The sequence below is a fragment of the Parasteatoda tepidariorum genome, chromosome 3 (genome assembly GCF_982258835.1).
Source record: "Parasteatoda tepidariorum strain Cologne lab strain chromosome 3, Ptep-v5.0, whole genome shotgun sequence".
Taxonomy (NCBI): Eukaryota; Metazoa; Arthropoda; class Arachnida; order Araneae; family Theridiidae; genus Parasteatoda; species Parasteatoda tepidariorum.
In genome coordinates this window covers 47,350,117-47,362,994 of record NC_141757.1, presented here as the reverse complement: position 1 = coordinate 47,362,994, position 12,878 = coordinate 47,350,117, and the positions used below count along the sequence as shown (strand labels likewise).

Sequence of the window (12,878 nt, the reverse complement as noted above, 5' to 3'; positions counted from 1 at the left end):
CGTTACACTTGTATTAAAGTCATATTCACCACTGACAAGTGCACAAATGATATTTTAATTAAAGTGTTTAGTGAACTATCAAGATGCTTTAGACTATCAAAATTTGGAAAACTATAATTTTTTGAAGTAAATAAAGTGATTAATGATTTTTAGTATTTCTTCTTGGACCTAACTTGCTTTCCGTGCTTTCACTAGAATACATGAACAATCATGAAAATCATGACCTAATATAAGGTTAAAATTAATTACATTTCGGATTAATATTAATAATTTTATATATATCTGAAACAACGCAAGAAAAATATAAATTTTAATGCTATAGCAAAATATCTTTGAACACAAAATTAAACTAAAATATAAATTACAAAAAAGAGGTAAATAAAAGTATTTTTCATAAAATAAATACGAAATTTAAGTGGCTTAAAATGCTAAATTAAGTAATTTAAATTGATCTAAGAAAGCATAAAAATATAAATTAACAAATACCAAGGTTAGTAATATTTGAATAAAAATATTTATATATCACAAAAATTAAAGTTCCATAAGCTAATTTACAATCCAAATATAAGATTCAACTTTTAAAACAAATGAATTAAAATTTTAATAAAAATATAGAGGAACAATAATATGAAACTTGAAACACACAAGTGATGCAAAAATAACTTTAGAAAAGACTTTATATCACAAATAAACAACTTAATGTCAATTTTTTATCAATATAAAACGTAACTTAAAACCTCAAATCCTTCAACTCTTTAATTATTTTTTGGCGCGCCCTACTGAAATGATGGATAAAATCGAGACTAGTAAAACGACACTTTTCCCCAGTTTCTTGCTCAATGTCTTTTATCTAGTTTTTAGTTTCGAGTTAATTGGCTGTCGCATTCAAAAACTCAAAAGAGATGTTCGATACTTAAACGAAAGAAAAATAGAAGTTTGAATAAAAATGCATCAAGGACGTCAAAATATTAATACTTGAACTTCTTTGTCTCTTGTATTATAAGTTATTGAAGTATTTATCGTGCTAAAGCAATAGATACGGCTAATTTATTTCAGCTTTTGATATGATAATTATTGATTAGTATTTTTTTTTACTTAAAGATAATTGTTTTGATAATTTACCTGTAGAATATTTTTTAAAAAAGTGCGGAAATGGAAATAACTTGCAAATAGCCAAAATTCGATTTTAAAGGTAAAATGTGAAAGATCTATTAGCATTCTAAATTTCGAGTTTTTACAATGGATAGTCAGGAAAGTCCGGAATTAATATTTTGTTTTGACAATTCTCTACAACTTTTAGTAATAGAAAGTTACCGAAAGACACATAAAATTTATTTCTGGGTGAAAAAAATTTAATGAATGAATCAACTAATTAATGAATGAATAACTTAATGGAATGAATGAAAGAATCAATGACCAAACAACCTATCAAAACAATGAATGAGAGAGTCAAAAAATGGAATTAACTAAATCATTTTTTTTCATGATTCATTCATAAATTATTTCACAGGTTAATATTACCTGTATTATTTCACAGATATTTTGACTCAATCATTCATTGTTTCCACTCATTCATTGATTCGCTGATATGCAGAATTCTGTCATATTTATTAATAAATTGTTGAAACGATTCATTCATTGAACGCTTTATTCCTTCATTCATTGATATGTCTTTTCATTGATTCCCTGTTTCATAAATCAACTTAATATCTGATAATCTAATTTACTATTTCTCATTCATTAGTTTGTTTATTCATTGATTTGGTGATTCACTGATTCTCGCCTGGAATTAATTATGTAATTCAATTGCTCATTTGTGGAATAAAAATCTATCTATATACTTTAAAATAAAAATACATATTTTTTACTACAATTCTCTTTTTTATAACTAATTTTACTTAAAAATGTCAGTTAAATCTCGGGTGAAACATATTGTGTTTCTCTATATAATAATTAACTTTTGAACTTCACTTTATTTGCTTCAAAACTCAAACAGATTATGTTTTTGGAATCTCGTCTTCATTAGTAATACATTATATTACGACAGCTCTTTTGTTTTTTCTTCACTTAAATTTTATATTTTGACACGTAATATGTTTTTACTGTTTCACTTTTGATATAATCATCATCACAGTTGGCCAGACAGCCCAATGCGAGCCAATGCCTTCCTCTGAGGATTTCTCCATGACGACTTCCGATTTATCTTTGATCTCACTTTTGATAAGGGTTCTAAAAATATGTGTTGAGAGTGCTCACTACGAAACAACCAGTACACAAAAATATTTTTGAAGTTTTAATTATAAAAGTGACTAAAAAAATTTCTTAATTTAAACGAAAATGTGACAAAAGTTATAAAAGTGACTTAATTTAAACATCCAAGTAGAATTCTACACACTTAAAACTTGAGAAGATTATTAGTTGTGTGAAGTCGAAACAAAATGAATTATGCTCTTCCATTCTATTTTCGAAATGGAATGTTTAAAGTTAATTGCATTCATACTTCAAAGGAAGATGTTCACAAACCTAAAAATGACGTTTAGGTTTTGACCGAAACAAATGTTAAACAATTTTCCTTCAATTAAAGATTCTGCAAATAGAACTTAACAACTTTCGATACATGTGATGTAAAATTTAAGTTATTTCATTATAATATAAGCCGAATATCCGATCTTCAATTTTTGGAAACATCAAGAGAATTTTCAAAAAGTGTAGTTTATTATTATTATTGTTTCTGCTTCCTGACCACTGACTTTTCAATATTAGATTCGTGAAAAGAAGTTCGATGAATAAAAATAAAGATTAATTATACTCAGTGTCACTTGGTACCGTAAAACGTGTAACACATGAACGTGACAGTTTTATCACAATCAAATATTTTCTCAATGAATGAGCACTTCATAACCTAATTTTTTTTAGAAACATGTTTTTTAGATTTATAGAAACATGTTGTAAAAGCTTAACCATAAACAAATTAAACACGTGATTTAAGATATTTCTCAAAACACTCGGTGAAATCACACCCACATGCTATCCAGATTGATTTCCCCTGTGTAATATGACGTAAAAAATAATACGTAAATAATCCAATAACTCCCAACGAGACTCGTTTTTTTTGTGACTAAATTGAGCTGTAATCGAAAGAAAAAAAACTCGATCGTCAGTAACTTGTATACAGTACTAATCGTAAGAAATCACACACACATACTATTCAGATTTATTACCCTTGTTTAATATGACATAAAAGACAATAAGTAAACAATTTAAGAACGTGCAATAAACTCCCAATGAAACTCGTTTTTTGAATAAATTGAGCTATAATCGAAAACAACGCGATTGTCAGTAGCTTATATACAGTAATACTAAGCGTAAGAAAAAAACCTTCTAAACTGATGAATTTTAAAAAAATGAATTATTTTAAGGATTAGGAATTAATATTGCTCCTTGTACTCGTTGTTCAAGACGCACAAACTCTATCATTTACTATTAGGATGTGACTGAAATTGTTTTACGATAAGAAAAGTTTCATAAAGAAGTATGTAAAAAGAACAGAAATGAGTATATCAAAGAAAAAATTGTTTAGGTATATTCAAGAAGAGAATATACCCGTTTGACTATATTTGATTACCTTTTTTTCTGAATGTTAGATCATAAGAACATTGAATGTAATTTCACACCGCCATTTCTGCTAATATTTTTCTTTCTGTAGGTATCTTACATTTGATGAAGTTAGGTAACTAACTAAGCAGATATTAGTAAATCATGTAAAATTTTCTCATATAATGTTTTATTTTATGGAAAAATGTTACGTCTGAAAGTTTTACACCTTAAAAATGGCAAATACTACCCATTCCAAGAAGAAATTGATCATGAAATAAATTAATGCTTTTCCAAGTGAATATCATCTGCTCTAGGGACAGCATTACTAATAAGTCAATAAAGAAAAGCAGACTCATCATTAATTTATGCATTATTAATTAAATTAAAAATTAAAACAAATATGTGTCAGAAATGTTTCATTTGATCTAGTCTTCGTAGATTTAATCCGGTCGAAGACCATGTTTGAATGCAATAAATTTTTATAAAATAAAATCGATTCAGAATGTGTATGTAATTAATTAATAACAATAATTTTAATTAATAAAACGCAAAATAATAGCAATTTTACTAATTGTTAAAAGATGGATAAATGAAAATGACAGCACTATGTATTGAGGCTTACTACGTCTGTATCATTTGTATTTACGAAAAGAAAATTAGGATTTTTTTTGTTCCAACCAATCAGACAAATTTAAAAAAAGTATTTTTTTTATTTTCAATAATAGTGATCTTTTAGTCAAAGGTTTTGTTAAAAATCCCTCATTTTATTCTGCATGACTAGATTTGATCCAATCGTAGATCATGTATGAATGCAATAAATTATAATAAAACAAAATCGTTGTATATAGTGTATGTAATAAATTAATAGCAATAATTGTAGTTAATAAAACACAAAGTAATAGCAAATTTACTTATAATAATAAGGAAAGTTGAATAAATGAAAACGACCATACTTAACATTCTGACTTAGTACGTCTTTTCTTCATTTGTTTTTACGAAAAGATAGTTAGGAATTTTTGTTCTAATCAATTAGACAAAAAAAAAAATTGTTTTTAATTTTCAATAATAGTGATCTTTTAGTCAAAGGTTTTGTTAAAAATCCCTCATTTTATTCTGCATGACTAGATTTGATCCAATCGTAGATCGTGTATGAATGCAATAAATTATAATAAAACAAAATCGTTGTATATAGTGTATGTAATAAATTAATAGCAATAATTGTAGTTAATAAAACACAAAGTAATAGCAAATTTACTTATAATAATAAGGAAAGTTGAATAAATGAAAACGACCATACTAAACATTCTGACTTAGTACGTCTTTTCATTCATTTGTTTTTACGAAAAGATAGTTAGGAATTTTTGTTCTAATCAATTAGACAAAAAAAAATAGTTTTTAATTTTCAATAATAGTGATCTTTTAGTAAAAGTGTTTATAAAAATTGCTGAATTTCATACTATTGAAGCTAATGTTTGAGTGCAATGAATTTGAATAAAATAAAGTCTCTAAATATTGTATATGTAAAAAAAACTATAATTCTAATTATTAAAACACAAAATGATAGCAATTTCACTAATTATTGTAAGCTGAATAACTGAATCTTTGCATTTAATACATATATTTTAAATTAACACAAAAAATGTACTTGTTATAGATACAAATATTAATAGAAATATTTCGAATTATAAAACATCAAAATAATACAAGCGCACTAAATATTAAAAACACAAAATAGTAGCAATTAGCAATAATGCTAAGTATTAGGAAATGAATTTATAAAAACAATGCTACTAATTATTGGGAGAAAAATTAATGACAATCTTACTAATAATGAACAAAGAATTATTAATTAATGTATTAATCAATGAAAGACAAATTAATAAAGCATTAGTACTAAAACATCTATTAGCAATAATAATATTATTTTGGTTTCATATTGTTTAAATACAAATTGTATAGGCTTTTAAATGTAAAATTAAGTTTAAATTACAAAGATTCCTTATTACTCACTATAAAGTTGAGACCACATCCGAAATGTAGGATTCTCCTTTTCATTTGGATATTTCATGAATTGTGGAATAATAATTTCTCCAGACGACGAATTCTCAGTTAGGTTAAAATTGCTTGAGTTTTCTTTTTTACGTACTTCCGGAATGTATCCTGCATCCATTGATTGAAAATCGTTTGCAAACATCTTTTTTAAACGATTTCACCAATTTTCGTATAAAATTTCAATTTTATACTAAAATGTCAAGTTGGCAATAAAAGTTTAATTGGAAAGGTGAAAGGAAGTACTTAAAAAAATTGTGAAAATATGAGGGAAATTACAATTTTTCTGAAAATAATGTTGTAAATAAGAGAGCCACGAGAAATTCAAGTAACAGTCACAAAATTACATATCTCTATTTTTCTTTTAAAACAAAGTCGATTTCAAAGAATATACACTTTATAGCAGTTTAAAAACTAATTTTTATCAAACTATAAAGTTAAAAATATCTTATAATTATTTTTTGCAAAAAAGGTGCTAATTCTTTATAGAATATTTCTCTACTTTTCTGAAAACAATATTGATGCAGCTATATATCAGTTTTATATCAAAATAAATTCAAGATCTAAAACAAGAAATAGTTTTGTATCCTTCTAAAATTTCGATTTGCTTAGATACGAAAACATAACAATGTATCAAATTTCCAAGGAAGAAAGTTTTCGATCTTTAGTTTCTCATGCGCTCTACAACAATGAAAAGCAATCGCATCCGAAAACGATCCTCGTGCTCCACGTCAGGGTTGCCATAGACAAGATAGTAGTTTTGAATTCTAGAAATATCGTTTGGCGATTTTGTTTCAGCAAACTATTTTTGAAAAGTTACTTTATTTTAACATTTGGAGCTACTGTTAGTTTTGTGTTGTCTATTTCTTCATGTAATTAGGTTTTTTTAATATTAAATTTTACTGTTCTTGATTAAACACTCGTTTTTCATTTTGAAATTGAAACAAACGCTTTTTTTTCTCATTACGAAAGTAAGTAAAATTGGAATATTTGTTTGGATAGAAGATTAAAAAAATTCTTTCGCAAACGACTATCTTTTTAATTTAGTATTTTTGATTTTCTTATACTAAATCCTTCAAGGGAGTAATAAAAAACACATTTATTTCGAAGATAATAAATGAATTATTTAAGCAAGGCTCTAAAGAATACTATTGTTTTAAATTATTATATCTTTTACAAAATCAACTAGAAAAATGTCTACGGAAAACTTTTTATTTTTGTTTTTAAGTTAAAATAATTTTAAATTTAATACTTATGCCAAGTTCTTCCAAACAATAACAAACGAAAGTATATACATACATATTTCCAAAAATGTAAATGAAATATTCATAATATATATTTGTAATAATTTTTAGAGGAAAAAAAGCAAAAAAAAATACTAAATTTTTATAATGGTTTATATAAAAGCAAACATTTCAATTTAGAATTCACAAAATTCAGTTTACTAAGTTCTTTTAAACAACGGAAAAATAAAGCGCTATATGAATTCATAATAGTTATAATAATTCATTATTAATTTACAAATAGAAGATCTTAAAATATATTTATTTATTAAAATATATTTATTAAAGCATATTTATTTTTGAATGTATTTGTTTGACAAAATAAACTAATAGAAAACTGCTCATGAAATTAAAATTTTTCAGTATTGGTTCGAAATTCCAGCTTTTATGTTGATTAAAGTATTTAGAAGAAATAAATTTTATCAAATGCGCACACATTATCCAACAAAGGCTAAGTATCTAGCCTCGTCTTCATTTTTCGGCCATCGTAGGAATGCCAAGCAATTTTTTCCCGGACAAACAACGTGGACAACGTGGGCACCATTCTCTCCAAATTTAAGCACCACAACCGACGATAGGACTTTCAGTCACGGCAAATACAACATACTTCTTTCTGCGTACACAAGTCGCTTGTTTAATTGGCAACCAGGATTGAACTCACGACTCACAGCTGACCAGCAGTGGAGAGCGGGACTCTTTTACCAACTGCACCAGATTAAATGCACTTTGCAGGCGCACATTAGATGTAGATGTGTGTTGGTTTGTTTTTTGTACATTTCATTGCGCAATGATTGAAAAGTCTAGAATGTATCGCAAAAATAATTATTAATGCTACATTAATAAACTAAGTAGAAATAATATGAAATCAGGATTTTTTTATGGTCTGCAGAATTCTCAGCACTCTATCAGCAAATTCTAAGACATCACGAGACTCGGCGTGTCTACTTTAAAAAACGATATAGAAGCCGAAACTTTTCAATTGAAGTTACACATGTTTAGAACTAAATATTAAAACTAATTCGATGTTATAAATGTTTAGTTATCAATTCCGTAATAAACGCGCTTACACTGCAAAAAAATTGCGGATTTATATATGCTAATCAACAAAATCCATTTTACCGTAAATTTCTTTTTTATTCTAAAATATTTAACCGTAATTTTTATAGTAATATTTATTTAATTAGATTGATTCAGTGATTTTACTGAGTTAAAAATTAAGATATAAAAATTACGACATATGTAAAAATTACGACACATCAGATTTTTTGTTCCACAACATGTTCAAGTAAAAATAAATTTTGCGGTATAAAAATAAATTACCGGTACCCCGGGTGTCGATACTTTTTATCATAATTTGACCCGGAATTTTTTTTCAGTGTAGCTTTAAATAATCAAATAAAAAAAAAACTCTTCGTGTGATATTATCTAGCAATATAAGATTACCATATTCAATTTTTTTTCGAAAGAAAAATACTTTTGTAAAGGTGAATTTTTCTCGAAAAATTTTCCTTTTGTATTTATAAAAAATTTATTATGTGTTAAATAATGAGTTAAAAAGGTTTTCATAAACTAAAAGTTTTCAAAATGCAACTTCTGAATAGTGTAGGTTAAAGCACGTATTAATCTACAAATTTCAATTGCGTCTTTATGAAGCAGTATTATTCAGCCACATTCCATTAATGCTTCAAAAACTATTCATCCTATTTAAATTTAGTTTTTTTGAGTATATCAAATTCTGTGATTTTATTTACGTCTCTATTTTTTAATTTTATATACAGTGGTGGCCAAAAGTGTGGACACTTTTTGAAAGTTTCATGTTTTTCAACTTTGTGTGCTTGTAGAATATATTAATTTTCACTTAAATACAAACGTTTAGATATCAAATTGAAGGTAATTTAATGTAGAATTTAATAATAAATACAGTATTACTATATCTGTATTACAAAAAAAGTTATGCAATTAATAGTAAGATCTATCTTAGATTTGCATTTTTTTTAAAGTGATACTTACACAATCAATACTTAATTGGATAACCCTAAATTTTTAAGACAGCTTCACAGCGTCTTTTCATCGAGTGAACGAGTGTTTGGAGTTCATTTTTCGTAATCACATGGTGCCAAGAATCAATTATAGCTTCACTTAGTTGTCTTTTATTGGATGGACGTTTTTTCGTACAAGAATTTTCAAACGTCGCCACAAATTTTCAATTGGATTGAGATCAGGGCTGTTTCCTGGCCATGGTAATATATCTATGCCTTTATTTTGAAAGCATGCTTTACATACTTTTGCTGTGTTGCATGGAGCTGAATCCTGCTGAAAAATAAATGGTTCGTTGTTGGGGAAGAGATTCCTGATGGAAGGTATCAATTTTGGTTTCAGGACAAGTTCGATATTTTTTTTGGCATTCAGGATGCCAAATCAGGCCGAAAAAATGCACAAGTGCTACTACCGATAGAAAAATTAAATAGCTATGCCTTCAGGATAGAAAAATGTCATCAGATGCCATTAGATGTGAAATGAATGCAGCTGGTATTACAGTAAGTTCAAGAACAATAAGAAGAAGGTTATCAGGATTTGAACTAGAAGCTAGAATTCCAAGGAAAAAACCATATTTAAATCAAAAGCAACGCGAAAAACGAGTTAAGTCGGCAAAAGAACATATTAAATGGTCAGAAAATCAATGGAAGCAAGTAATCTGCAGTGATGAGAGTAAAATATCGCTCTTTGGAAGTGATGGTAGAAAATACGTGAGACGTAGATTAGGTGAAGCGCTTCATCCTGATTGCATTGAAGCAACTGCAAAAAATCCAACAAATGTCATGATTTGGGCATGTATATCTGCAGATCGTGTGGGCCGAATTCAAATGATTGATGGTATCCTGAATGCCAAAAAATGCATCGAAACTGCCCTGAAACCAAAATTGATACCTTCAAACAGGGAACTCTTCTCCAACAACGCACCATTTATTTTTCAGCAGGATTCAGCTTCATGCCACACAGCAAAAGTATGCAAAGCATGGTTTCAAAATAAAGGCATAGATATATTACCATGGCCAGGAAACAGCCCTGATCTCAATCTACTTGAAAATTTGTGGCGACGTTTGAAAATTCTTGTACGAAAGAAACGTCCATCCAATAAAAGACAACTTATTGAAGCTATAATTGATTCTTGGCACCATGTGATTACGAAAGATGAACTCCAAACACTCGTTCACTCGATGAAAAGACGCTGTGAAGCTGTCTTAAAAATTAAGGGTTATCCTACTAAGTATTGATTGTGTAAGTATCACTTTAAAAAATGCAAATCTAAGATAGATCTGATTATATGTTGTATAACCTTTTTTTGAAATACAGATATTGTAATACTGTATTTATTATTAAATTCTACATTAAATTACCTTCAATTTGATATCTAAACGTTTGTATTTAAGTGAAAATTAATATATTCTACAAGCACGCAAAGTTGAAAAACATGAAACTTTCAAAAAATGTCCACACTTTTGGCCACCACTGTATACTTCAAAAACACACTTTTTTATGCAAAAACTAAAGGAAAAAAAACGAACTTTTAAAAGTTAATTAAAAATTAACAAATACTGATGCCTAAAACCTATTAACACTGAATTGTAATGAATTTGAATTTTCTAGAAAAATTGTTTTATAAAAAATATTTGAAAGGGAAACAAATAAATATTATTTTCTTCTTTTTTCTCCATTACCATTGATAAAAACTGAATGCGTACTAAATTCCCTTCTTTTACTGAAAACCAATCTAAAGTTACAACTGACCGTAAAAATTAGGATTTTTTTAGTAATTATCTCTCTTTTTTTCTTATAAAAAACAGCAAACAGCAAAGGGAGTTAATTAAATAAAGGATAAAAGAGGTAACAAAGTGTATCCAGAACTAGTCTAGAAAGGAAAAGGTTAATTTTCAATTAAGCATTCTTCTTTGAAGTTTTTGACAATTAAAATATGTAAAGCATCATTTAGTACATAATTTTACTTAATTAAATCATCTTTGATGCTACGAATTATTCTAAATACCATTTTGAAGAAATAAATCCTAATCTAATTTTATATAATGGATAATTGCATTACCACAATTATAATGAAGTAAACATAATTGTAAAGATGGTAATATAATTGTTTTTATAATCAAAAATATGCTGATCACCAATATTTTCAATCCAATGATTTTCTTTTAAATAGTGCAGTTTATAAAACCGGAATGACCTTATATAATAGTTTATACCTATGTATACAATAGTTGTGATTTCTAGTGATTATAAACTTGTATTAATTTAAAACGAAAATGTCTTATTACGAGAGTACTTTTGCCTAAAACTAATATTTCTTGATTATTTAGAAATACAAAAAAAAACATTAATTTTCCGTAATATTTACTATATTTAAAATGTCGAACTTTTGTCTATTTTTCAGCATTATGACGACGCCTGTTGGTGGATTTTTGCAAACTTAGTAACAGATTTTGTAAGTCCATGTCATACCACTTCCCCAAATGGAACTTCATCTTTCACCCCGTTATCGTATTTTTAATCGTTTCAACTCTTCTTTAACAGTTTCAATGGTAAATCCTACTTCATCCACACTATTCTCTGGACTTAGCACTTTGTGACTACCAACTGTTTTCTAAGTGGTCAGAACGTTTGGATGAGCGGCGATTTATTTAAAAAAAGGGCGCGAATAATGAGATTCAACTCTTTATTTATCTGATATGACTGGGCTCACAAAATTTCTCACAGCTTCAACAAACGTGCCTCGTTCAAAAGTGCGATTACGTACATCGTAAAAAATTCCAGATCAACTAAAGTACCGACATTTGAGAGCATCATCCATAAAATCTATTTTACAGTAAAAATCCATATTACAGTACAATCATTTTTACCGTAAAATGTTGTATTGTAATTTTTGCAGTAATATTTATTCAACTAGAATGATTCAGTTACTTTACGGTAATTATTTCTGCAAAAATTACAGTCAGATGTTTTGTTCCGTAACCTTTTCCAGTAAAAATGGATTTTAGGGTAAAAAAATATCGTATTTGATCAGGAATTTTTGTACGGTTTTTATGAATAGATGCATTTTAAACATTTAAACTTAATTACTTGTAAAACAATCATGATTATTTTTTCGATTTAAAAATAGGGAACTTTAGCCCAATTTTAAATCGAAACAAAAGTCATGTTAAATCAATTTATGTATTTTTATTTTTATTTTCACATTGTACTATATCCATGTTGAGATATTTATCTGTAAAAAATCCTCTCCAATTCATTATTTTGAAACATTTTTATATTGATCATTAATTAATGTCGTGAATAGGATCATTACGAGGTTTATTGTAGTCGTAGCTGTAAATATGATAGCCTATTACTAATGAAGTCCACATGAAATAATTTCGGTTAAATACATTGAATGCAAATTATTGAGTGCTTTAGATTAGTGAGAAATATCTATACATTCACGTGATACGTAGAAACGTACTGGATATTTAATCTCTTAGCCTTTGAATAATTAGCTAATATCAGTCGGATAGAAAGACAATAAATCAATATCAAATATGATACGATCATTTAGAATAAGTAATTAGAACCCAGAACTGACACTAATTCGTGTATGCGTTATGATACAATGTTTCAATACTTATTGTTAAATTTTTTGAAGCAAAACAGCAAATTTACATCCTTTTGATATTTATATAACAATGTATATTTCGTATAATACTATTGAGAACTTCTTAAGTTATTTTAAAGCATTATATTTTTTTCAAAAGGGATAAAAATTAAAACTATAAACTCAATCGTTTAAAACGAGATAACCTTAAATTAAATTATTACTCATACTCATGCTTTGTTTGCCGTATTTTTAAGTATTTCTGTATCGGCAAAATATTTAAAATAAATAAGTTTTTTTCAAATAATTTAAAT

The 12,878-nt window shown here is 27.1% G+C and overlaps 1 protein-coding gene across 1 annotated transcript in view; it reads right to left on the bottom strand.

Annotated features, from left to right (window-relative positions):
- The window catches only part of LOC107447089 (synaptotagmin-15), a 75,797-nt gene extending 69,460 nt beyond the window's left edge, over positions 1-6,337 (bottom strand). The window contains exon 1 of the mRNA XM_016061903.4: positions 5,608-6,337. Coding sequence (XP_015917389.3) covers positions 5,608-5,791 — 184 coding nt within the window. The 5' untranslated portion in view covers positions 5,792-6,337. The remainder of the gene's footprint in view (positions 1-5,607) is intronic.
- Positions 6,338-12,878: the final 6,541 nt, after the last annotated feature.